The sequence below is a fragment of the Aulonocara stuartgranti genome (assembly GCF_965226115.1).
Source record: "Aulonocara stuartgranti genome assembly, chromosome: 18".
NCBI classification, from domain to species: domain Eukaryota; kingdom Metazoa; phylum Chordata; class Actinopteri; order Cichliformes; family Cichlidae; genus Aulonocara; species Aulonocara stuartgranti.
The window spans coordinates 17232354-17260324 of record NC_138954.1 but is presented as its reverse complement, the minus strand read 5'-3'; the positions used below and the strand labels follow the sequence as shown (position 1 = coordinate 17260324).

General features: G+C 40.1%; 1 protein-coding gene across 3 annotated transcripts; it reads left to right on the top strand.

The window, feature by feature from the left end:
* Positions 1-251: 251 nt before the first annotated feature.
* LOC309693347 (uncharacterized protein) lies at positions 252-27163 on the top strand. Of its 3 annotated transcripts, XM_082512453.1 has the most exons (4): positions 252-470; positions 6297-6334; positions 22039-22160; positions 26909-27163. In XM_082512453.1, exons 1-4 carry the CDS (start codon positions 449-451, stop codon positions 27030-27032), a joined length of 306 nt encoding a protein of 101 aa, XP_082368579.1. In that variant the 5' UTR covers positions 252-448; the 3' UTR covers positions 27033-27163. The 3 variants fall into 3 exon arrangements, 1 of the variants encoding a protein (XP_082368579.1); XR_014272632.1 differs by lacking the exons at positions 252-470; positions 6297-6334 and adding an exon at positions 14144-14225; XR_014272633.1 differs by lacking the exons at positions 252-470; positions 6297-6334 and adding an exon at positions 21643-21720.
* The last annotated feature ends 808 nt before the right edge of the window (positions 27164-27971 follow it).

Below are 27971 nucleotides of genomic sequence, written 5' to 3'. Positions count from 1 at the left end.
GCCTTCCTGCATACTGTAACCAGATATCCCCACCATTTGTTGTCGCTGCACTGATCCACAGTTAGGTTTACATGTATTCACCTTTGGATTGCATTTCAGGGGGCTGTTATGCAACTTATAGCATATGTTAAAATGCTGAAAAACCTACAAACCAATTTTATTCTGGCATTTTAATGAAATCAATTATTGCTAGCTAAGTGATTAAGACAGGTGATTTTTGCTATTAACAACACTACTTATTTTATTACTGACAACTAAAAGATTAGTTTGAACTCTTATCCCTGTGTGGAATTTATCCTGTTTACATTTACACTGAAATATTTGTGCCGTCTTTGGCATTTCAAATGCAAATTTCATCCATCTATTTTCTTATGCTTATCCGATTCAGGGTCACGAGGAGTTTGGAGACCAGCTGCTGTAGGGCAAAAAAGTGCGGTAAATTTTGGACATGTTGCCAGTCTACTGCAAAGGTAGACCTATAACCATTCACACCAACATTCACATCTATCACCAATTTAGAATCACCAGTTCTTCTAATGGGTTTACTAAGCTTGGACTGTGGGAGGAAGCATAAGTACCTGGGTGAAACCCAGGCAAACACAGGGAGAGTGTAAAATTCCACACAAAAACACACACACAGCCAGCTGGCTGGTGGATTCAAATCCAAGACCTTGCTGCCTGAATTGTTTGATTTTAAATATATCTTGGACACCTGGAAATGTGAACGTGTGCATTATTTTTGCAAGATGAAAACCAGATTTATGTGCTTTATCTCGCAAATGTGTTCAAAGTCGCTAAAGACAACAGAATGACTGACATAAGAATACTGATAATACTGTGTGAGTGGCTCCTAGGGCGGTGTATTGCACGTTTGCCCATTGAGTGAAAGATCCTTGCTTTGATCCTGGGAGGGGACACAAATCCCTTGGGGTTTGTTGCAGGAACAGCAAAATAATGGGAGCTACCTGCTGGGGTGACCCCTTGTGAATGAGGGGAGCAGCCAACAGTAGCTTTTACTGTGTGACATTAAATACAGCTTTTACTGTGCTCCCTCTCTCTCTCTCGGTATTGCATCAGGCCAAACTTTGAGCTGTAGTTATCTTTCACTACACAAGAGGGCAGCAGACCTCTGCCGCATAACCTGCGATAAACACCCGAACCAATTCTCTGTGCACTCATGTTTTGCCTTGACCGCAGTCAGAGGGAGTTGATTTAATTTTTTGATTTTAGTTCATTGCGGTCAGCTTTGCAAACTCGGTTCAGTGAGTCTGCTTATATTGCATTTGGCTGATGTAAAGTTTGGTGCTTGTCTGCTGTGTGAATTTAAGACTTACAAACAAGGCTTTCTCTTGTGGCCAAAGTAAGTTGCACTTTCTGCAACAAACATGTGACAGTGTGTCCTTACAGAGCTGTGGCGTGTCTGAAGGTTAAAAAAAGAAGTGTTTTTTGTGGATTGATAGCTATCCAAGAGTTTTTCTCTCTGAAAATGTGGTGCCTCATCGTGTTTTTCACAGAAATTGCGTGCAAGCACGTAAAGAGATATTTTGGTTATTGAATGGAACATTCATCTGTTTTCACTCTTTTACCTCCTCGTTTTTTCCCTTTCTTTCTCTTTTCTTCTCAGCAAACAGCAGGTCATATTCATCTCGATTGACCAGCTGCTCTCCATATTGGCTTTCTTATGTTTCTTGCAAACAGTCTCGGCTGCACTTCAAAGGGAATGATTTATGCCCTTAAATGAATGAATGAAAAGCCATATCTTCCATGTTTTCAGATTTGATCGCCTCAGACCTGTGACTGGAGAGTATGCTGCATTCTTTCAGCCTTCTTTTATCTTAATCACAACAATAGCCACAATGATGATTGTAATTATACTGTAACCGCGACTCTCGACTCATTTGATGACATTGTAAAACAATGATAATTCTATTCTAGGTGCTTATTTGTCCAAGCAATTGAAATATTGGGTAGAGTGGCTGTATTTCAGACACGCCCTGCTACACATTCACACAGGAGCTGCCTAGTACAACCACAGATTTCCTCTGTTGGCAACCGACCAGCTCTACTCCAGTGGTTGAGGCTTGAGTGCCTTCATCCACAGCACATCAGCTGAATTTATAGGGAGTAGGGTGTGTGATATTTGCAGCTCTCCAGCTCCTGGTTGTCACTGAATCCCTAAATTTCCTTCCACTTGCTGGGATTCAAACCAACAACATTGGAATACCACATTCACTGCAATCATTTTGTGGCCGCTAAAACCTAGGGAGTGAAGTTATTGGACCCATTTTGCTTAAAAATCGCCTATTCTTCTTTAGGCAGGGGGCGTGAGTGGTGAGCTTGGGAGTGATTGTATGAATATTGCTACTATTAAGCCTCACATGAAACGAGGGCAAACTGATCAACGTGTATGCTTAAATATGTTCAAATCTGCATTATTCTAACATTGTGAGCTGGTTAAAGGGAGAAAGAAAAAGGTCACAGGTAGCAGACAGACACGGATGTTCTGGTTATCTCCCTCTTATCAGTCACCAGCTCCTATTAGGATGTTGCATGTGGTTCCAGGACATTACCCATTTCCTCCTCTGTATATCAAAGCCTCGAGGTGCCCCTCCCTCTAACCCCCTAATTTACTCCAGATGAGCACAATGGGACATTTGATTTAGTGTGCAAAGACACATGTATACAGCTGTGTCAGCTTGCCTCAAACAGCTGGCGCAGAGCTTCGGTACAACTTTTAATCATGCATTTGTTTATGTAATTAAGATTTAAAAAAAAAAAAACAGCGCCAAAGACTGTGTCGTATTGTGCTCAGCTGCGGTCCGATCAGATATTTCAGTATGATGTAGGTCCTGTCTCTACTGTAGCTCACATTGCTAGCAAATGCTCATGGTTTAATGACATGCAGGTGATACAAATCAAGTGCAAACTGCCGAAGGTCTTCCAAGAGTGTGTCAACAAACGTGACAGAATATATTTTTGCTGAATATGTACTTTGGACCCCAAACAAGAGGCTTAAATAACCTGTTGCAAAGACCACTTGTGAGCTAACATGTGGTCCTTTTTTTTTATCAGCCTTTATTTAACATTTTTATTACAGTGATAAAATGTCAGACATGAGCTGCAAGAATGCAGGACACATTTTGTATATTCACTTCCCGTTTTAGTTTTACAGCCATCAAGTATTGATGCTTGAATTTGCTGCTTGGCACCCTAGTCCTGTGTTAGCTCCAAGCAGGGTGAGCACTGGGCATGAAGAGGTATCATATATTTACAACACGTCTGTCTGGGAATGTTGATCTGAAAACCATAAGGGCTTTTCTCTATTGGTTCTCTGTTCACTGTGCTAAGTCTCCTTTGTGTCTTTATGTGGGAAATATTCAAGTTTTTTGTCCTTTAGCAGCCTTCATGGTGCACTACTACACAAATGCCTGTAATTTCCCAACCGCAAGATAATGTATTCTTACCAACAGAGGATGGTCTCAAAGTGCTCAGACAGTTGCAAAGGCAGCTAATTTGGGATAGATGCACAATATCCCTTTGAAGTTCTGCTTTAGCACTAGCGCTCTAAAATTTCCCCCTTAGAAAGCAGCACATAAGAGCTCCTCTGTTGTGCACTGTTTTAGTTGCTGAAGGGAAAGCAATGTTGCATTTGATTAAGTGGAAGGTTTATTCATTAACAAAACAGGGCGTGCACGTGGAAGTCCAAGTGCAAAGTAAGAAAGTGTTCTGGGTCACCTTGCCAGAATCCTGCTTGTTTCATTTCAAATAACTGCAATATTTTCTTCTTCAGATGAATAAACTATATTTTTTTTCCAAGATGTATCCAGGGTTTCCTCAGAACTGTTTCTTCCCTGAGCTTTTATTAATAGATAAGGTGTTTCATGCTTACTGTGCGGGGTGAAAATATTGCCCAGTGCAGAGACACAGAAACCCTGTCAGTGTTTTTTTCCACTGCAGTGTTTCAGCGATGGCAGAGATTATGGGAGGATAACACTGCACAACATGGCCGCCCCAAAACCAGATCAAAGCAAAGACAATCAAAGCCAGAGTGAAAGCTACAGCAGTAAGCTCTTTTAAATGTCTGGCTCCCCCCACTCCGCCCCGACTGAGCAAAAGTGTTACCCTCGACTCAACTGTTTCCATCCCCAATCTTTCCTCTTCTGGGGCAGACATAAGCCCCTTTGACTGAAAACTGGACAGTGAGTAGGCCGGACGTAAATCCTTCAAAGCAATGCAAACAACACAGTAAATGACCTATGATAATATTAAACCTGAGCTGTCGCGCTGTAAAGCCTGTGTAATGCCAATACTGATAAGACATGACACTGGTCATAATCATTTATGGTTCAGGATTTGGCTGTACAAGATTGTCATGACAAACGATTTATCATGACTCATGTATGGTTTTACATGAAAGAGTGTAACCATGGGGCTCGTGCAGGCTCCATCATAGCAGAGTTGTCTTGACCCACTTTCCCACAGAACAGATTACGCTATAGAGGATTGGGTTACTTCTCAAATGTAATAAGTCACCCTTTAAAAGTGTAATAACTAATTAAAATATTTTAAGTTCATTTCTAATTTCCTTTCTTCTTTCAAACTGGTATAAAAGTATAAAAGTCCTCTACAGGCTGCAGATGTTGGACATTGAGCATTTTGTGAACTTTTATGTTATTCGGTGTTTTAGCCCTTTTCAGATTTTAGAAGGAAAATAGTGAACAGATACCCACCTTAGTGTGGTCAGCTAGTACAAGTGTAGTAGTCATATTATAAGGAAAGGTTTTTTAAAAAGTTTTTTAAATAATATATGTTTTTAAGCCATAAATACATATGAAAGAGTTCAAATATGTCACAAAATCTAAATATTTAAATAAAAATAGAAAAAAGTCAATATGTTGAAATTAAAGACGGATAAAAGAAAAAGACTCAAAATTCTGAGCTTAAGGTTTTGTTCATTTTATTTATTTATTTCTATCTTAAAAGGGGCTACATAAATAAATCTACTTACTTTTTTTTTTCGCAGAACACTGAAAAAATCAGGATTCAGAGATTAAAGTTTTGTTTTCTCCACACTCTGAAAAGTCACAGCAAAGTCAGAATTCACCTTTTCTAAGATAAAAGTCAAAAATATTTTTTTTAAAAAAAAGGTCAGAATTGGGAGATTAAATTTATATAGATAATAAAATAGATAAATGTACATTTTGTCAGAAATGTGTCTTTTTCTCAGAATCCAAAAAAAGAAAAAATTCACAGCCCCCAAGTTGTTTTTTTTTTTTAAAGTGGCCTTAATCCTTCTCAATAAAGTAAAGTAATGCATTTGAAATATTTAAAATGCATTACTAAACTGCGAAAGTTGCGCTTAAACATTTGTGAGAAACATGTGTTTGCATTTTCCTGTGCTTTGTCATTATGAGCAGCAGGGAGGCGACCGCAGTGATCTCTTTTCCAGACACAGTCTTTTTCATTGCTTTGTTTTGATCGGTTATTACAGAAAAGGAGGCCTTACATAAATAAGTGGGTTGCTATTTTTCTCCGTGTTTTGAGTCGCACTGCTACAGTGAAGCCATTACATGAATCCGTTTTGAATACAGATATGAAGGAATTACATTTGTTGCTTTCTCTTTTTGTGCGGTTTTATTGCAGTTGAATTGCTTTGACAAGTAGAGACTGCATCAAAAGTGGTTACATGTGGTTTGTTGAACTTGCAGAATTGAATTAATTATTGTTTCGGTATTTTTAGGAATTATGCAGGACTGATATCATTTTTCAGTTAACTTTTCTTTTCTTTTTTAAATTGAGCACGAACTCTATTACTCCAAATTTCCTCTAGTGGTGCTGCTACCTCCATATGAGAAATGCAGACAAGAGCCAGTGCACATTCAAACAAGAGAATCAATCAATCAGTCAATCCCCACTGATACTATATAACGGTGGCTACAGAAATCTATTGATGCATCACCATATTTCAAAAGTCAGGCCTCCTTAACTTTTCAGCCTTTGACATTTGACCTCCTTGACATTTGCCCATGTGGTTTTAGATTGATGGATGCATTTTTTCTTCCTCGCAGACAGCTACTGGTTTCAGTTTATTTCAGTGTGGTATGAAAATCTATATCAGAGCACGGAGCCTTGCTTGAGAAATTTAATCCGCCACCCTGGGCATTCAGCTTTCTTTTTAGTAGCGGTTGCATTAATGATAATGTATTCTATAAACCTGAATTGTTTTTGGGATGTGTTGAATTGGATGTTACATTAACGAATATTGTATTTTTCTTCTTTTTCATTTCGAATCAAAGGTTCCTGCCAGCATCGCCTAACCCTCACCGATCCGCAGGTAAATAATCTGTATTATCGCACCGCGATACAGTACAATGGGTCAATATTCATAAATATCTAAGAGTATTTGCTCCTATGGATTAACTGTCCAGAGCAAGATTTTAAGCTCTGCAAGTTCATTTTCAAACTGCACTCGACAGTAAACAGTGGCTCCACGGAAAGAATGAAACACATTGATCGGTGTTTCATTCAAGAGTTGGGCGTTCACCTTGTAATCGGAAGGTTGCCGGTTCGAGCCCCGGCTTGGACAGTCTCGGTCGTTGTGTCCTTGGGCAAGACACTTCACCCGTTGCCTACTGGTGGTGGTCAGAGGGCCCGGTGGCGCCAGTGTCCGTGCGCCCCAGGGTGACTGTGGCTACAATGTAGCTTGCCATCACCAGTGTGTGAATGGGTGGATGACTGGATATGTAAAGCGCTTTGGGGTCCTTAGGGACTAGTAAAGCGCTATATAAATAAAATACAGGCCAGAAAGATATAGACTCTGCATATGACCTCAGCCTCACCCGTTTCCATTTGCCTCAGAGATAGAGGTGACAGGTACACCGGGAGACCTCTCAGGGAGAGATTTACCGTGTGGATCAAATGTTTTAAGTGGACTTGCAGCAGCAAGGGACAAACTTGTATCAATTAGGAGCATCGCAATGATTACGAGTGAGATCAAACAGCCGACCTGGCCCTGCTTGTCAATTCCACAGACAGCATCTTTTCGAGTGCTTATAATGTCTGTGAGAGCAGAGATGAGCCCGCTGAGGGGGAACTTTCATTTTGATGATGTTTCATCAATCTGTTTGAAGTTTTTTTTTTGGTCCCTTTTTTCTTTTTGGCTGCACTCTTGCTTGGTTTGCAAAAGCTTTCACTCCAGGTGACTCATAGCAGTATTTTGCTATGTTTGCTGTCCTTGAATATCTCCATGGTATCTAAATCTACAATTTAATTAGACCAAGCTATGTTTTGGGGGGAGGGTTGGTTGGTTTGTTCCGAAAAGATAGGTCAAACTGAAAATGACAGTGCAGCTGATAATGGTCTTATCAGGTCCATACTGCGGGAAGATTTCTAACTCGAATTTAACTCTCCCAGTAATGCCCAAGTTGCTGCTTATTTTTATCTACAGCCTCTTCTTGTATTATTTTTACTATTAGTCTTATCAATAGAGCTTCTTCAGTTATGACAGTTCAGTTTATAACTTTTCTATTGTTCTATTTTCCTCTTCTTAGTTTCCTGAGTACTGAATAAATTACTTTTTGGCATGAGCACAACAGACTGTGCTTGTGTGTTTCAAGCAAATAAAATGTCTGCTGCCGCTGCTCTAAATATTTAGCCATTGCAAACACGCAGTTCATGCTCTGTGTCTGCTTTAATAAGATGTGACTGTTTCTGGATCTAGCTCCGTTCACATTATTGCAGTTTTCAAATAGCTCTACATTTTTTTTGTCTTGGACATGAAAGAGAGGACACGAGTTCTGGCCCGCGATGCGAGTGTTCAGCAGGGAATGTGTTGTTAAATTGCTTAAAAATCAGAACTGAGAAGTCTGCACAGGCTTCCTCACACATAGCGCTGAAGACATGGTTGATTCCAGGAGGGCTTTCTGATCTCACCATATTCAACTTGACTCCAACTTTCCCTTTATAAATCAAGAATGTGGGAGCGGTATTCTTAGCTCATCTCAGGGGTTTTTTTTATAACCCTCTTGATAGTTCTGATTCCTATGTTCAACATCTTTTTCCAGCTAAGGTCTGCCTCATACCATTGTAATTAAGACCAAGAATTATCAGACCGGAATCAGATGAAAGGCTCATAAAGCACTGCTGAATTCAGACGTATGCCAGGGGCCAGCTCGGTTACAGACTTAATTCATATTCCCTTTGTTCCTCTCCAGTCTCACAGAGGGCTTGGGGCAGCTGAAGGACTGGTGGGTCTAGTGACAATATAACAGGTATTAAATAGACCATTTCCAGTGTCACCATGTGGTAACCGGAGGCTTCAAAGAGCCACCAATTTGCTATGAAATTAAACCTGGGATCTGTCTGACCCACATGATGCCTTAGTATATCTTTAGCGATCCACGAGTGAAATGTTGTGATTCAGGCACTTAGCATGCACTCAGCAGCAGCTTCTAAACAACATCATTTTCTTGTAGATATTAGTCCAATGTGGCATTCATGTGAAAGACTTCTGTTCACTCACCGTGTGTATAAATCACGATGTGTTTCTAGAGGATGTGGCATGAACTGGAGTGTGCTACATCATCCGTTTTGCTTTCCACTTTTGGCTCAAACCCTCTAATAGGCTGTTTCAAGTCTATTTCTGTAAACATGGCAGAAATTATGCAGCCTAACCTTGCAAGTAAAACGATTCTGTTTGTAAAGCCTGTTTGGTATTCCGGTCATTCCCAACCAAACCATCTGGTGGCGGTCTTTGCACTCTCCCCGTGGAACATTACTCTTAGTGATCTTGTTACCCTATCAGTTGCTACCTCATTAAAATGAGTGATGATAATAAATTCCATAGGCCACGTTCAATGAAATCATATTTATCTGCAAATATGCACACTCGTATCCCTCGTGTCATACATATGAGAGCACAAACAAGCCTGGTGCAAAAGCACAAGGAACCACTCCACTATTAAAATAATTCATTTGAAACCCAGTCTCACTGTGCAGCACCTTGCAGGGACACGCTATAGACACACTATAGACACATAGGAAAGGCTGCTTTTTCTCTCTCTCTTCTGAATCCAAACCAGAGAGGAATGTTTAATCAGCCAAGGTCACTGTGTATGTTGCTATGCTGTGTTGTTGAAGGAGGTTCTGGGAGAACAGAGGGACCATCTCTCATCTGTATTCTCTTCAGATGGCTTGCGTTAGTAGGATCATGCAGATATGGGATTTTTCTCTGAGAATTAAAACCCAGATGTCACGCTAACAGACACACACATCCGCACCACAGTAAAATATTATTTATGGCTCCGCAGTCAGCATAACTAATGCCTCACACTCAGCAATCACTCACAGTGAACAATGCAAAAATAGTCTTCAATTTGAACTTGTTGGCAATAATCCAGTTCCACCCATGTACCAGAATTTATCTGCCCTACTAGCTCCGCTCACACACACACACACACACACACACACACACACACACACACACACACACACACACACACACACACACACACACACACACGCACAGGCGCACTTGAATGTTAAACATTAAATTATTTCACAGAAAGGAAAACAAAACAATGCTGTTTCTTCGATTTTAATCTCACAGCGGCCCGAGTTATTTCTGAAAGTTAGTGTGAGTGTCAGAAACACCGAGCAAAGGGACGTTTGCTGCACCCTGCATAAACACACTTGGTTAGGCTGTTTCTGCAGCACATCCTGTGGCGGTCGTATAATCGCAATGCTGAATGCAAAGGGAGCACACCTCTTTTGATGTTTGAATGTTTTATGTAATGCATGAAAGTGTGAATGCTGTCAATAATAGCGTAATAGTCTGTGCAATATCAGCTTGCCTATTTGATATGCAGGAACACTCGCACACAGAGGCTGGTTACATGTCAGAAGCCTTCCGCACAGAGATATTTAATTTAACATTATGATGAGTTCATATTTGTAGAGCATCACTGTATCTGCAGATAAATGTGACACTATGACATGTCCGTATCTGCTGTTGTTGTGGAATAAATTCCATCCTGGAGTGGCGGCAATTGACTGAGCTACAGATACGAAGTCTCTGAGAGCCTTCTGCTGTTCTACATGAAAAAAACGAGGCTTTGATGTCCCCCGCCGAATTGCGCCGCAATAACAACAGAAGACATCTCAACACATCACAGGTAAAGCAAATGCAACAATATGACAACTGGGTTTCATGCAGTGTTTGGGTATGCTAATGCACTAAACAAATAAGATCCGGCATGAATGTAGGCGCCAAAGAGCAGTTTAATATGTCTGTTCGTTGCCTTTGAGACAAACTACAAGCTACAGAAGTGATTATTGTGATTTTTGATTTACTAACATAGAAGAATATCCCTCATCTTTACCCAACGGAAGCCTGAGAGCCCTTCTTTTAAGACCCCTGATGGGATACGAGCTGCAGCAATGAGAAAAGATAGCACAGATTCACTGTGTGCTGAGAAAAGGGATCAGAGTTTAAGGTGGGCTAGTCTTTAATTATTGAGCTGATAATAAAACATGGAACCTACACAAATAGGGGCACTAGTTTAGCTTACTGAATGGTTTCAGCTGTTTTATGACTATTAAGGTGGTTAAAACAAAAATTATTTTAATTACAGCAGATTAATTCTTTTTACAGATGTCGATAAAACTATTGAAATAAATATATTTAATATTCAACATCGTAACAACCAATTAATTTTATACCAGTATAACATATTCTAATTTCTCTCTTTCTTTCTTTTTCACTGGAGTTGCATTTTAGTTTCTTATTTTGTCATTCATGAAGATAATTTCTTTTTCATTTCCACTCAAAAAAAAAAAAGAAAGAAAAAAGAACACTGAAGACATTTGGCTTTAACAAAAGTTATCTCGGGTGATCTCACATGCACAATCAATTCCAGGCTGGAAAAAAAGTAGGTGAACCTCTCGGCTAATGACTTTTCCAAAAGCTACTTGGAGTCAAGTGTTCCAGTTAAGGAGCTGACACTGTAAGTGTGGGCTGTGAATACAGACATACAGAGTCTGTTCTTCTCACCAAAGATAGGTCATAACCGTGCCTCACACCAACTTTTAGGGCGCTGTTAAAGAAGCATTACAGAGATGCAAGAAGCTGGAAAAAGATGCATTTCTCATGGCCAGAGAGGTATAGTGCAACCGTTCTTTGTCTTAGATGGTTCTGCACAACCTAAAATCCAAGTCAGAGATAACAGGTGTCACCAACATCCTCTGTTAAGCCAGGCTTTCTGTTTCAGACTTTGGACATGCTCACATTAAAAAAGGAACATTTCACGCATCATATGGCTTTTCTTTTGCAGAAAATAAACCTACTCCAACCAGAGATGTTATCAGATGATAATGACTATGAAAAGGTGATAAAAATCTATTTTAAAAAAATTTATTACCATTTTAATTTCAGACCAGTATGTAAATTGATGGCAGCTAAATTCAGCCAGCGTGTAAAGTTATAAAAGTAAAATGCAACACTGCTGCAAATTAGATAGACAATTAATGCAGCAGAAATAATCTCTGGGTTTAGCGCACAGAGCAGAAAAATAAACATTTTTAACTTGAGTTAATTCTTTAATGCTGCTGGGGTTTTTATTCTAATGCGACAAGTTGCAGATTACAGCTCTGAAAATGTTCTTGATACATTTAAACATTGCAGGTTAGTGTCCCATAATCTAATAGAGGAGACGTAGAAATAGATTTTGTTTGTTGACAAATCAAAGTGAAAGTAATTGTATTGATTGATCTGTAATTTTGGTGATAAATAACCTGATCAGTTTTTCTAATCTGTGCATTTCCACCTGTAAAACAGACTTAACAGCACATTAGAAGCCCATATGAAACATGTATATATTTTTTTGCATCACTAGCTGAATGTGACATTGCCACGCACAGTTAATTCACTTTACAGTCAATTATTTGGGGGATGTACATCTTAACAACTTCCACATATATAACATATTCTTACAACGGAGAATCTACATAGTGCTTAAAACCTGCTGGGAAAAAAGGATCCGTGAGTGGCACTGTGCGCAGCATCAGTTACCACGGTGATTTAACCAGGTAAAAAGAGAGCCACTTTCATAAGACATAAAACTCTGACTTTAAGTTAAACAACATAGCTCACTAACCCATCAATCTCATTTTCAGTACACCTTTCTGGTTCACAGAAATACATTTCATGTCAAATAGAGAAAAATCAGGAATTTTGCTGCTCTCCCCAGGTGTGGGCACCTCTGAACGATCACAGAGCACACAACCTGCGGTGTGCAAAGGAGGCGATAGAAGCAAAACACCTTCAGAAATCTTTGGGACAATATTTATGCCTCGCTGAGACAAAGGTTGAACTTTTTTGGCAAAGATCTTCAACGCTTTATTAAATTTGTATCAAGAAATTTTACAGAAAATGTCAGGGTAATGGTCCATGACCTGAGCTTAGGAGCTCTTGGATGGTGCAACCACACGAGCGCCCAAACGACACAACAAAATCAGTCACAGGATGTGAAAAGGGAAAAAAAAGTCAGGTTCAGACAGACTGGTGACCTTAAATAAATAAAGATACTGTGGCATGACCTGAACAGGTTTAGGGTAAATAAAGACAAGCCAGAAATACTGAGAAAGAGACAGAGTTTAGCAGGGAGAAATCTTAAAAATGTTCCTTATCATCATGGTGCAGGAAATATCTAATGGGAGGCTGCTGCTGCTGCTGAAGCAGGTTCTGCTAGATTGATGAGTCAACCCAAAATGTGAATGATTAGTCAGTGGATTTGATTAGGACCTGATATGTACAATTGTCAGTTTAGTGAGGCTGGGTTTTTTTTTTTAATTTAAATGTGGAATTGACTTAGATGAAGAATGAATGAAGGCAGGCTACATGTTGTGAGTAATCAGTGCAAAAATCCTTTTTCCATTTGTTTTAACCACAATAACTACAACTGGTTTGCTTCTATGCAAAATGTGTATTGCAATATAAATGATTGTTTGTTCAAAAATAAATATTTTAATAACTTAATAGGGTTTTATATAAAAAGGTAAAATATTAATATTCAGGTTTCTTATCCTTTGTTTTGCAGGCTGTATGTTGGATGGAAATGCTAATGTAAAAGAGGCGAGGGTATAATTTTAATGTTTTCATTCTTTTTTTGGCAAAACACACACATGCTCTTTGGGAACCCTTTGAGTGAAACCTTTTTGAGTCTGTGCCCACATTATTGCCTTTTCTGTCCCGTCATTATAATTCCACACAACGGAAAAGCGCTCAGAGCCAGCACCAGCCGCGCATACTTAGAGCGGAAGACATTAAATGGAGACATACCTGAAGTGACACAAACTTGGCTGGGCCGAAATAGTTTCCAGATAGTTAATTAACCTCGGTGGCTGGTGCAGCAGTCTTACGTGGCTGGTCAGTCGCAGGCTGTTCGGGGATAAATGCAACCAGTCATGTTGACATGTCAAAGTTCATACATGTCATGTGTGTACTGCCAGCCTTTACACTTTGTTTAGAGCTGAGTTCACAGGGGATTTTCACCATGGAGGAGGGGGGTGAATTTGTGCACAGCCGTAATGTTATGCAAACACGCCAGAAGTCTCTGTGTCTGTCCGTAATTAACTCAAGAAGTTTGTAAAATGGTATTTCTACAACCCTTTGTTGAAAATATTATATTATTCATTAGAATTAAACAAAGGTTTTTGACATGAGAGAGGAAAAGAAAAAGCAGTCTTGTCATGTCCCGGCAATGTGAATAGTTTTTGGTTTTATTGCCCCAAACCCCAAAAGAAGGTTAAGTGAATTTTGTTGGTCCTTCAATAAAAAATAGATTTGAAACATTTTAAATGTTTCTAATAATTCAAACAATGTGGACCTGAATATGAGTTCAGACCAAGGTCAGAAAATTTATCTGCAACAATAGTTGACATGTACTATATATATATATATATATATATATATATATATATATATATATATACATGTATATATATGTATGTATATATATACAGTATATATATACAGTATATATATATAGTATATATATATATACAGTATATATATATATGCAATGGAAAGCATGTGGGGCATTTTAAATTTGGTGTAGTTGACTTTTGACCTTTTGGTCGTAAAAGAAATTATTTCACCCTCAACCGGAGGCAGCGGATGGCTGCCCCTCGCCAACCCTGATTCTGCTGGAAGTTTCTTCCTGTTAAAAGTGAGTTTTTCCTTCCCATTTTCACCAAGTGCTTGCTCATGATTGTTGGGGATTCTCTTTACCATATTTTTCGGACCATAAGGTGCACTGTCGATGAACGGGTCTGTTTTCACAAGGTGCACTGGATTATAAGGCGCATTAAGTGAAACAAAACAGTCAGATAACTCAAACTTTACTCAACTGATTCTTCTTGCTTCCTCCACTTCTGTACCATTGATTCATTAATGTTGAATTCTCTAGTTAACTTTTATCAAGTGGAAAAAAGTTAGCATTCATCCTTCAGCTTTACTCTGTTTATGTTATGCTAACATAGCTGTGTCACTAGCGATCATGTAGCACATCATTATGTGCTAGTCCAACTTCAGTAACTCGACAAAAGTCACTACTGTTTATTTTTCTGTCTTCATTTATGTTGGAAGTGATAGCAGAGCTGTCCGTTTAAATTTTTTCAGAAATCTCTCAGTCAGAACATGCTAGGTGGAAACTCGCGAGCTAACTTCCTGCTAATTTCTAACTCTGTTAAATTTAATAAATTCTGTTTTCATGAATACCTGGATTTTAAACTTAATTGTTACACCTGGTAAAGCAGCAACGCTGATCATTTTATTAAAGATAAAAGAATTTAGACAGTTTTTAACTCTTAGTGATGTCACAGTGTTCGTTTGACATTGGGACGGAGTTTTGGACCCAGATTACTCCGTGAGGCTCCTGACTACGGCAGCCATAATGCTCCAACAATCCATCAAGCGGTGCGGCTTCGTAGCTTACCAAAGTCGTGCTAAAACATTTTTTGACAGATTTTTGTGCACCATGTACCACATAAAATCGGTTCGAGGTCTGTAAGCACAACAGAATTCATACATAAGGCGCACTGGATTTGTCGATTTTTGTGAAATTTAAAGGATTTTAAGTGCGCTTTATAGTGCGGAAAATACGGTATTTTCCCTAGCTTTCTAATTTTGAAAAACATATGAGTAGATTTTGAAGACAATTGTCATTTGCAGCCTTACTGGGGACATTTTCTCACTGGAATGGCTAGCGAGTGAATACGTTATTGAGTTTTAAAGCAGATAGGTAGTGAAAACCATCCCGATGCCTGAAGTATTAAATCAGTGTGCTGCATGAGATCCAGATGTCACTCTGCTGCGATTTTTATGGAGAGAAAATGTCAGGCTAGGAGGTGGCAGCCCCAAGTAACTATTAAGTCTATGGAGTGACATAAACATTTATGTGCATCGCTCTCCCGATTCTTTAACGTTTCCATATTTCTCACCGCCATCTCACACGTAGCTACATTTCAGCTAGATCTTTAAAAGCTATGTCCTAATCAGAACGCCTATGACTGAACTGAGGCTGAAACATCTGGACGGTAACACCTCACAGCTTCTGGAGAGAGAAAAAAGGCATTAAAGTTTGCTGAAAGAGATCGCATGTGTCAGAAAAATGGATAAAGAGTCGGTGGTGGAGTCGGTTGAAATGAGGGAACAATGACATGCACATGGCTGCGATTACACAAAAAGAATAGAAAACGGGTGGAATCGGCATGCACCCACTAGGGACACAATTTTATAGTGTTAATTTTTTCAGGCTTTCTCCCTCGGTGAGGAGAATTGTTCTTTTAGACTTGTTCACAGTCTCAGAGCCTCCACGCGGCCTTTCCAGACTCATCCTGTTAGTTCAAACACCAAGGACTGAGACATTTCTATCTCAGGCTCGAGCAAGCCCAGTCACATCAGTGGAAACTTCGCCTCACAACTTTATTCAATTACTCAAAGAGATACTTGAAGACTTGTCCAGGCAAACGAAATGAACGCAGTGTTTTGTAGCAATTTGTTGAGCAAACCCTGTCAGTTTGAAGAGATAGATTTGCATGATATTACTGCCAAAAGCAATCATGGTTGACATGTAGGATATCCCAACTTTTTCCCTATATAAGCCTCGCAAACGTCATACCTCAGCGCCTACCGCCTGATTCGTCCCCCGTCAAATTCTACCCTTATATTTTGTTTTAACAGAACTTAGGTGATTTAAGAAACCCTAACAGAAGAAGACATGCGGTTTGTATTCTCATGGCTGTCTCAGCTTAAATGTCTCCAGATTTTTTATGGAACGGCTTGTAGGGGGTGATTTGCTGACGTTATTTACATGGAGAAGGTTTTGTAGCCTCCCTGTTGGCCAGAACATCAGGATTTTGGAATTTTTTGGCAGTGACCTACATCTGGATTTCTGCACTAGAGGGTGCCCCACCCCCTGACTGCCTCTCACAGAGCCACAAGCCAGATTTTTTTTTCTCCCTTTCTCCGCGGTTCCACTGCGAGACACTCAATTGTGAATACAACCCTTAAATGTTCTCTGTCACACATATCACAGCAGAGTCCGGTTAAGTCTTAAAACAACACTTCCTCGCTGCATCTCTCTTACAAATGTGAAGCGAAGGAGAAAGAGACACAGAGCGTCCTTCGAGTCTTATTCTTCATGCTGTATGTGGAACAGTATGTGGAGCACCCAATCTGGTTTTCATCCTCCGCGCCCCACCCTGGCTGAAATACAATGGACTGGGAGCAGGCCTGTGACTTTTAACTCACTCTGCAGATTCTATGCTCTGCCGCCAGTCTGGCCAATCTGCAGCCCAGAAAAGCCCCTTGATGTGAGGGCCAAAGCAGCTTTGAATCTAATCATAAGGCCGTAGGTTCCCTTGTAATAGTACGTCCATGTTCCCTCACTTGGACACAATAGAATTGCGTTTGTTCGAAGCGATGTGGAAAAAAGATGAATTGAGTTTTTAGTCATCAATCTCTGCTATTGCATGTCAGCAATAGTTTAGTAAACACTTAAAATAGTTTTCCATTTTTTTTTGTCAGTTGTTGAAATTTCAACATAACTTTTACATGCAGTCGAACAGAGCGGTTGGCACTTTGCCCAAGGGCGTGCAATCAAATCTATATTTGTCTTTGTTACTTCCAGCCGTTTATTGAAGCACTGTTTTCCATAATAGGCAAGAATGGGCACTTTAATTAAAGAAAGCTGGGATAAATGAGTGAATGACAGTCTTTGAAATCCCAGTTGTTCATTCGTCAAACTTTGAACCGCCGTACTACAGACTTCTGTGTCTCCGCAGTGGGTTTTGAATGATTTTCTTGTTGTAGCCACCGTACAAACAAAGGCACCCCTGTAGATTTATGTCTCATCCCTCTCTCTCATATTGGACTCTGAGGGCTTTAAGGCTGTAATTAAATTCCAATCCCCACTCTCACTTCTCCACTGACTGTCCCTGTCTCTGTGGGAGGCTGAGAAGCTGGGTCTTACTGTCTGTTGTGGTTTGTTTGAAAGATCCAGAGTTCTCTGGAAACCCCAGCCATTACGATAGAATTCACACATGTGGTGCAGAGAGAGGGAGAAAGAAAAGGCCTTTGCTCTCGCACAGACGCGGGAACTGGTGTGACATCCGGTCTGGTCGAGAAGTTGAGACACTGCAGCATGTGTGCGTGTTTTACCCACATCACCACCTCTGCCTGTGAACTGCAGGATTTGAGCATTCTCACGTCAAAGTCAGGGATTGTCATTCCAACACGTTGCTATTTCATGCATATGATAGTGCTTTCGAGGGGTGTTAAGATGCCCATATGAATAACTCCATCATTGTACCTATCAAAGCCTCGCCTTAGCAGACGGCCACCCACTGCCAAAGCACAGATTGCTGGCATCAGCCCATAGCAGGGCCAACAAACTGGAATCAGCTGCAGCAGCAGGCTGTCAGTTGGGACCCCTGACAGCGATATGAGGGGCTAGGCTGAGCAAGTCCAGTCCGGCGGGGACCAGCGGGAGAGGAAGGATGAGTTCTGCACCACTGATCCAGAGTGACAGTGATGGACAGGTTCAGAGAGGAGAGCTGATGGCCAAGGTTTTTCTCCTGTCTGGACAGTGTTTGAAAAGATGGACATGACGGTCGCAAGGCTTCTGAGTCCAACAGGGCATGTGTGCCTGCGTGTGTGCATGTGCATGAGTGACTGTTCCAGAGTGTTGACGCGCGTGCACACGCTTGTCAAACGGTCAAGCAGAGCAATAAATGTGAAAAGTGACACTCAAAATCTGACATCAAAAACTTGTTTGTGTACAGTTTTAGCTCCATTTCAGGCAGAGCAGTCTATTAAATTATAGAACGTCTTTATTTTTAACTAATTATGTTTGCCTGAGTCTGAAAATGATTCTTGCTGCGTTTGTTTGACTTTCTTGAAGCAGCAGTAAGGACGGGTGCTGCTATTTATTGTATTCTTTTCATAGGCAATAAAGCCCTCCATTAGCTCTTGTTCTCATAGTCCCATATTTATCACAGCCCGGTCTTTGCTCGAGCTGCCATTACTGTAAGCACCACTAGCAGAGGAGCAAATTCCCTCTTTTTCTCTCTTTCTCTTGTTTTATAGAGCAGGGAATCGACTCTGTCTTGTTAAAAACCTGAATTATTTGTCACAAAAGACGCTCCTCTGCAGCTCACGCTTCATCGAAAGTCAAGGTTCCCCCTCTGACAAGTAATTACGTCAAGAACAAACATTCCCAAAGGCAGCAATTAATGCTGAACTCATAACGCACAATGATACTCCGGGGTCCCGGATCTAATATGAACGATGGCACCCCTGGTTGGCGTGTTTACCACATTGTCTGCATCTCACAGTTTGATTTTCTTTTACTCACTTTAAAGTTTTGCTCATCACGTCGAGTGCGTGCTTCAGTCACTCTAAATATTTCCTCTTTGCCTTTAATTGGCCCGGGGGCAGATTGTGCATGCTACCATACACAAAGACAAGCAACGGAAATCATTGCTTCCCTCCCCAGGTGAGCTGATTCATTTTTCAGACAGATATATTATCAAATGGTACAACTTAAGGATGCAGCCCAGCTATCCATTGTCTTTATGATGATTTTTTTTTTAACTTCTCCTACAGGACAGATCACTCCCCCATCCTCCCCTCTTCCCCCCGTGGAAATAAACTAAAACGCAACCCCTGTCCTCCCCATTTCTCCTGGATGTCTTCAAGGTCTTCACCATATCTCACAGAACCCTTGTCCAAACTTGAATTATGTCAGTACATTTATTCCATGGTCAGGAGAAGCTTTCAGAATAAATAGTTGATAGGCTCGGTCAGAGAAATGAAAGTGAAATGACCACTGCCTCTCCGCGCCGAGGAAGATTGACATGCAGCATTTGGAGCCTGGCGGTTTGAGGGACGGCTTCCTCTTTTGCGTGAGGTGGTCAGAGACAGCTCTGGGTTTAGGCTTTAGGGGCTTTGTGAGGTTGTTAAAAATGTTCCTGTTCACTTTTCCAGCTGCAGCCTTTTAACGGTGCATTAAACGACAGTTAACCCAGCCCCCCACCCCCCTCAAAAAAAAGAAAATCCACCAGGGAAAACAAGCAATGCTGTCTGAAAATCAAGGAAGGGTCAAGTACAATCCTCTGGCAACACAGACGTGCAAAGAGAAAAAGCAGATATAGTTTTAAGGTCACTTTAGATGGGAAAAAAAGACATATTAAACCCCTAAGTCACCAACAAAGAGGCCGCAAACAAGCGCCAGTAACACTTTAAGCTATCTGAGGAATTTTTCATCACTTGTATTTTCTCATATGTGAAGATAATTACTCTTATATGAGCAAATGTTTCATATTATTGCACCAGGGTTTAAAGATTACAGCAGGCATGTTTGGAAAATTGTAGTCGGCGCGCTGCAGTGACTTAATGCTAATGCCAGCAGGCTAACTTACCCAGAGTGACAGTGACAACATGTTGACGTTTAGCGAGGACGATGCCGACCATATTTACTATCTTAGCTCAGAGTGTTAGCAGATGTTTGCTAATTAGTCAGGCTGACAATATTTGATTCGCTTTATTAGAATTTAGCAAATCTAATGCAGCTTTACGATGAAGCTGAGCCGAAGTATAAAGAGATCACTGTAACAGCTGATCACAAGGGGGGCAATTATAGGGGAAAAAACAAATCCAAGTTCAAAAGTACCAGGGGTAAAATCATGAATTTCATAACAATGTAGTAGTTATTAAGATATTTTACTAAAAACAGATGCCAGCCGCATGGCGCAGCAAGGGGGAAAGCCAGGGGATCACAGAAATACATAGTTAGAGCTAAAGCGCAGCAACTAAATGTTTGGCGAAGCCAGAGTATGTCATGTTGACATGTATTTTGGCATTTGATTTTTATGCCACAGCAATACAAAAATCAAAGGAAACCACATGTGAAGTTACAGCAAAACACAGCTGGAAACCAAACCAAACCGCCGGCTCAGTCCAGCTCAGTCCAAATCCAGAATCCAAGTCCAGACAGCAGCTTGATCCAGTCATGAGGAATATAAATAAAATGAAAAAAACACAAAATAAGAGTGGTTCTGAAAAAAAAAAACCTAAACCATCATCACCACATACACACAAACACACACAAATAAATACATAAATGGGATAAACTTCAAGCAAAGTAAAAACTTTTAAATTCCACAATGAAGTCTGTTAAACTGCTGTTTTTAAATAAAATGTGAACGTTCATTTCCCATTGTGGTTTTATTGTTACTGGACTTTTTAGACACATTATGTTGCTCGGAAAATTTATTTTTGATTTTTTTTTTTATCAAAAGGCCGATGACCTCAGTATTTGCTGACTACTGTTAGATCAAGGTAAAGTTTTCTTAAGGTTTTTTAGCAGTATATTTCATAAAGGCATCCTTCAAAATAAAAGTCTAACGGATAAAACACAGGAAAACTTCAAATGAAGGCGTTACATTCTGTTATAATATGAAAACTTCCCATCAACCTGGTAACTTCCCATTTTTCTGCAGTAACATTCAGTAGTTTCTGGGCTATTTCAATCACATAGCCACACTAGCAGCAAAAACTCATCATGTGTGATATTTCCTGTTTTTGAGATACTGGTCAGGTTTGCAGCAGGTAGAAAAATGGGTCACTATCAGGGCAACATGCTGTTTATTAATCTTTCTTTTTTATGAGAGGAGAGAAAACTTTTGCCACCGCCGTGTACTCTTCTTATTCCCACCATCATCTTTTTTCCCTCTCTAAACGTCTCAATACAGAGTATTCACATTCTTGGCACTCTCGAAGCAGACTCGAGTCAAGACCTTTCAGGGTGTAGACGAAGCAAAGCGATAAGGAAAGGAACAGAGGGTTCACTGCAGAGGCCCTGAGCGCAGTGTGGGATTTTCCTTTATGCATTTACTGAAAAGACCCTTCCTGCCCTTTCTTTTTGACTGTGCTGAACAAGATGTGAGTTCTTGAAATGCAGCTAATGTGCTAAAATGCACGTCCATGAAAAAGTTTATTTATGGATAGTAAGGGAGGGGGGGGCTAGAAAAAAAGAAGGAGTAATGTGACCAAGGCAGGAACAAGTGTTGCTCTGCGCTTTACAAAGACTGAAATGTGAAAGACATGTGGAGGGTGAAAACTTGGGAGATTTTTTTGGGCTGCCTGGAGCTTTTTTGAGTGTGAGCTCACACAGAACAGAGAACACAGAGCAGCAGCTCAGAGTGACTTTCCATAATGGTTTTTTTGCTGTCGGCTTCTGAATGTTTTTTTCTTTCTTGCATTGCACAAATGGAAAAGAAAAAAATAGAGAGATGAAGGAAATGCTTCAGAACAACAGAGAGGATATTTGCCCCTGTATTTATTATTTATTTAGCAGTGTTATATGTCTTACATTTTTAAATCATTCCTCTTCAGGAAAACCAGCAAGACTAGTGAGTCAACTGAGGATACTTGCTTTTCACTAAGAGCTCTGGGTCTCTCTTCTTTTTTTCACACAGTCATTCACCACATGGAGAAACCGTGGAGCCACTGGAGGAGACGTCAAGTGGACTGAACTGCAGGCCTCTTGTCGGGGTGCCCATAGTATGCGAGCAACCTTTCAACGCAACGCTTTTGTCGGGTAAAAATGCAGAATGAATAGTTATTCATGTAGCGTGTTAGGTGGGAAAGAAATACAGCCTGGTTATTTTGCATTAAGGGCTTTGGTATTTATAGTGGTGTGAAATAATGTGAAACACAGTCTAATATCCTCGGGGATTTAGCATAAGAAATACATGAGAAATAAACCTTTTCTTGTGTTTCGTGCACAGAAACTACTTGCTTCAAAACAGCAAAATATTTAGAAATGAAAAAACTGTGGATCCTAATTGTCACTCGTGTCTCTTATTCTTATTGCCTTCTATTGTCAAATATAAAAGACTCAAGCTAAAGTCATATCAGCCCAGCGGTACCAGCAGATTTTCTATGGCTTATTTTACTTAAAAAGTCATCTTTTTACACAAGTTATCCTCTCATTCTGAGCAAATCAGGGTTAAAGACCGTGAAACTAATAGCCTCTCCGCTTTTGTACTCTTGTGCCAGAAAAGAAAAAGTCCCCCCACGTCTGGGGACATGCTTTCTTCTAATTGGCTCGGAGATCTGGGGCTCCTTAGAAGCGAGGCTCACAGCTCTGCATCTTCCTCGCCTTGCTCTGGGGCACGCTGATAGTAGGAAGCTGCAACAACTGAGGAGCTTCCTTCTGAAATTTGATCTGTACCTCCATAAAAGTGTCAGGACGTTTTCCCTGAGCATCAAACCGTGCGCCCAAACTGACTCTGACAGGAAGTTTAGATAACAAAATATTTCCAAAACAAATGTCACAATGAAGCATTTTTATTACTGTGTCCTCATTTTTCTTTTGTTTTAATGCGTTTGCGGGTGGTTTGGAGCATGTGTGTCTGTCTTAACTCCTAAACCAAATATTTTGCTGGAATATGAACCCTTGTTGATGTAGTCTGCATAAAAGGTCATTTAGTGGCTACAAGAAGGCAATAATAAAGCATTTCACCGTGTGTAGTAGCTCAGTTCATCGCAGCTCGGTATAGTTTCAAAGCCAGGGCCAAGCTTTCTTTTTCTTTTCTTTTCTTTCTTTTTTTAAACCCATCACTTTGATTTTCAAACTGGTGGCTCAAGAAAACATTGCTTTAGGCATCTATGTAACTTCAAGCATGACATTGATTATCTTAGCTTCATAATTATCTCCACATGTTACTGTACCACTGTATTTCACATCCAGACTAGGCTGGGCACAATCCTGGGTGGGAATGAAAGCCTTTTTTAAATAAAGGCACCCTGCAGTTTAATGCTATAAAACGTCTCAGTATTCCAACTGCGAAGTTGGCGCCAAACAAAAGCAGGGCACGCTTTCAGTCAGAAAATGACTAGAAATGGCTGCCATACATGAGAAATATATGTGATTTCAAATGAGAACAAGGCTTTAAATGATATGATGAGGAAACAAAAGTTTCTATATGGAGGCTTATATTTGCCACTGGGAAAAAAAAGAAATTAAAAAAAGGTAAGTTGAAATTTCAAATTAGTATTTAAAAATTTTGAGTTTTGAAGTTGACATTTTGAGATAATAAGCTGTTAATTTTGACTTAAACATGATGTAAAAAAAAATTATTAATTAAACAAATGAATGTTGAAATTATTACATGGATTAATTATATTTATTATTTAATAATTAAAAATGAATCTATTTTAAAATAACTGTATGCATTAATTTTCCTGCATTTTTCCATTTTATTTATTTTTTCAGTTCTCCTACTCTGTTATTTTTTCTTTACACTTTCACCTATACAGGGAGTGCAGAATTATTAGGCAAGTTGTATTTTTGAGGAATAATTTTATTATTGAACAACAACCATGTTCTCAATGAACCCAAAAAACTCATTAATATCAAAGCTGAATGTTTTTCGAAGTAGTTTTTAGTTTGTTTTTAGTTTTAGCTATTTTAGGGGGATATCTGTGTGTGCAGGTGACTATTACTGTGCATAATTATTAGGCAACTTAACAAAAAACAAATATATACCCATTTCAATTATTTATTTTTACCAGTGAAACCAATATAACATCTCCACATTCACAAATATACACAGCAAAATCTCCAGTGTTAAATTAACACTGGAGAGTGTCTATATGGGTCCACACCTCTGAGTGTTAAATACAACACTGTTGAGTGTTAATTTAACACTTTTGACAGTGTTATATGTTTAAAAGTAACCTAGTCAGTTTTGAAGATTAACAATGGCTAACACTGAGCAGTGCTGATTTTCTAATACTGGAATATTTCTAACATTTTGAGTTATTTTCCAGTGTAAATAATTGAAATAATTCCATTTCAATTATTTATTTTTACCAGTGAAACCAATATAACATCTCCACATTCACAAATATACATTTCTGACATTCAAAAACAAAACAAAAACAAATCAGCGACCAATATAGCCACCTTTCTTTGCAAGGACACTCAAAAGCCTGCCATCCATGGATTCTGTCAGTGTTTTGATCTGTTCACCATCAACATTGCGTGCAGCAGCAACCACAGCCTCCCAGACACTGTTCAGAGAGGTGTACTGTTTTCCCTCCTTGTAAATCTCACATTTGATGATGGACCACAGGTTCTCAATGGGGTTCAGATCAGGTGAACAAGGTGGCCATGTCATTCGTTTTTCTTCTTTTATACCCTTTCTTGCCAGCCACGCTGTGGAGTACTTGGACGCGTGTGATGGAGCATTGTCCTGCATGAAAATCATGTTTTTCTTGAAGGATGCAGACTTCTTCCTGTACCACTGCTTGAAGAAGGTGTCTTCCAGAAACTGGCAGTAGGACTGGGAGTTGAGCTTGACTCCATCCTCAACCCGAAAAGGCCCCACAAGCTTATCTTTGATGATACCAGCCCAAACCAGTACTCCACCTCCACCTTGCTGGCGTCTGAGTCGGACTGGAGCTCTCTGCCCTTTACCAATCCAGCCACGGGCCCATCCATCTGGCCCATCAAGACTCACTCTCATTTCATCAGTCCATAAAACCTTAGAAAAATCAGTCTTGGGATATTTCTTGGCCCAGTCTTGACGTTTCAGCTTGTGTGTCTTGTTCAGTGGTGGTCGTCTTTCAGCCTTTCTTACCTTGGCCATGTCTCTGAGTATTGCACACCTTGTGCTTTTGGGCACTCCAGTGATGTTGCAGCTCTGAAATATGGCCAAACTGGTGGCAAGTGGCATCTTGGCAGCTGCACGCTTGACTTTTCTCTGTTCATGGGCAGTTATTTTGCGCCTTGGTTTTTCCACACGCTTCTTGCGACCCTGTTGACTATTTTGAATGAAACGCTTGATTGTTCGATGATCACGCTTCAGAAGCTTTGCAATTTTGAGACTGCTGCATCCCTCTGCAAGATATCTCACTATTTTTGACTTTTCTGAGTCTGTCAAGTCCTTCTTTTGACCCATTTTGCCAAAGGAAAGAACGTTGCCTAATAACCCTGATATAGGGTGTTGATGTCATTAGACCACACCCCTTCTCATTACAGAGATGCACATCACCTAATATGCTTAATTGGTAGTAGGCTTTCGAGCCTATACAGCTTGGAGTAGGACAACATGCATGAAGAGGATGATGTGGACAAAATACTTATTTGCCTAATAATTCTGCACTCCCTGTATGGTTTCCCTCAGACCTATTCATGCACGGTTGTCCTTCACAGTGCATTAAAGGGTCAACCTTGTGCCAGTTGCTCCCAAACTCACACTCGCATTTTTATTTTTCAAGGATTTTATTTGGTTGAGATTTTGGCAGATTTGGTCCTCCATACTCTCTGTGCTGTCTTTTGAGAATACTGTTTCTCTGAATTGCCAAATCAAACAACACTTTGAACTGGGACACACAGCAGAATCGACTACATTTTATCTTCACAAATGTATTTATTTTTTCCACGTCTAGACTCCAGTGAGATATGCTTTCTCACACATTCACCTTTCTAGTCCTAGATTTAAAAAAGAAAAAAACAGAAAGAGAAAAAATAATTACAATCATTATGTTTTGTCTCAAATGGCCAAAAAATGTGGGACCAATTGCTTAAATATGGGAAAATTCCTTTCTTGACCGTTTGATTAATGGCAGTCGTGTGTTGTGTTTGTGCCTCCCGGGAATGTATTGATATTACTTTAAGGGAGACAACCCAACCAAAACACAGCCCTCTACAGAGTGTTTACTGTATAATGGGTGTGACAGGCTACCTTAGCCCAATTCTGAGGTCACTGCTGGTGTTTCCTACGAGGTATGACAGTTTTACAACTGCGGGGCTCAGACTCAGATTGTTTCTGACATGTTAGACTGCTGCTGCTCGCCGTCTGTCTCACCATCTTTCCCCTTCGCTTTCTCCTCTTCAGCCTCCCTGACTCGGTCTGAAACACACTCCATTTCTTTCTTTCCCTGCAAATTATATACAGGCTTTCTGAGCCAGCCAGCCAGCCAGCCAGGAAAAGGGACTCTTGAGCATATTTTAAGCCAAAAGTCTTAATCTCTCATAATAGCTTTTATTTGTTAAAGTTGAGTGAAAGCCCATATTTCATTTAAATGGGCCTCTGCTGGGACCGATGAGGGCTAGTTGTGGTAATTTTCTAACAAGCTTTAAAACAACAAACTAGAAATGTCAAGGGGCTAAAATAAAAAAAAAAATTAAAAGAGAATCACAGCATGGTTAAAGTGCCATAAACTGCACAGGAAAAACAGATTTTTCTTTTCCCCACTCCTATTCAACACACCTTTCACATCTATTCTCCACCAGCATAAAAATGCAAGGCAGCTTGATTTCGCCTTGTTTTGCAGGCAGGTTTGTGTCACACAGAGAAGCCGAGTGAGCCAAGGCAGTGCGGCGCTGTTCGGTGGGATGGGTGGCAGCAGATGCAGGAGCGGTTCAGATATTCTTTATCTTCATGCTGCAGAGCAGTGAAATATGGAGGAATGCAAGCTTTACATTTACAGAGGCCCCGAGGACACACAACTCTCCCCCTGCATTGTGGTTGTGATAATATAATCATGCATAGTTTCTGCACTAGCTAAAGAATAAAGATTGCTATCCAAGAATATAAATATTGTCTGCAAGAATGTGTTTTAATTTTAATAATAATGCTCCTCCCTCCTTTCCAAAAGACAGACTTTGGTGGAGTGGGTCAAAAAGCTGTCTCTGTAAACATCCTGTTCATGTTAGCTTTGAGAAAGCTTTGGGGGGGAATTTGTTAAGAAAAAAAATGTACCTCCTTTCTAAGTACTCACACAGTATACAGTATATAGGCAGTCATTGCACACACACACACAAGCACACCACATTTGGCCGAGGCTCTGTGATCTGATTTTGAATGCAGCATCTTGTTTGATGTCTTTTTGATGATGGACATGAAATAATGTCCAAATCACCAGAGGCTGGAACATCAAACAGTTCCAAATGAAAACACGGTAATGTCTTCTCGGACTGAGCCTTATTGCGCCTTCATTTGCCACTGCCCCATGGAAGCTGGGCTTTGACTACGAACAGATAAAAGATGAGTTGATAAATGAAGCACTTTCATCTCCAACAAACTTTGACAACTTTTTCATTTGCAACACAAACACTGCATGGCTAATACGCTGCATCATAATATAATCAGATAATGAGAGACGGTAATGTCAGCAGCTCAATGAAAAGTCAAAGGTGGAAGGAATATCTTTGAAGAGGATGAATGGTCGGAAATCATCGCAGCAGGATAAGGAGTGCCCGGGAAATGCTGATCTTTGTATGAAGAACCCCACACACGCACACCCCACTCCAACACACGCAGGCAGACAAGCACAAACAGTACAGGATCATTTATATATTGTTCTATTTCAAAATCCAATGTTCTTTAAGATAATG

Bases quoted from the DNA above. Each gene is read 5' to 3' on its own strand.
- LOC309693347 (XM_082512453.1), top strand. From the start codon at position 449: ATGTTGCCAGTCTACTGCAAAG. The intron at 471-6,296 runs GTAGACCTATAA...TTCGAATCAAAG, and splicing joins GTTGCCAGTCTACTGCAAAG to GTTCCTGCCAGCATCGCCTA. The intron at 6,335-22,038 runs GTAAATAATCTG...TTTTTCACACAG, and splicing joins TAACCCTCACCGATCCGCAG to TCATTCACCACATGGAGAAA.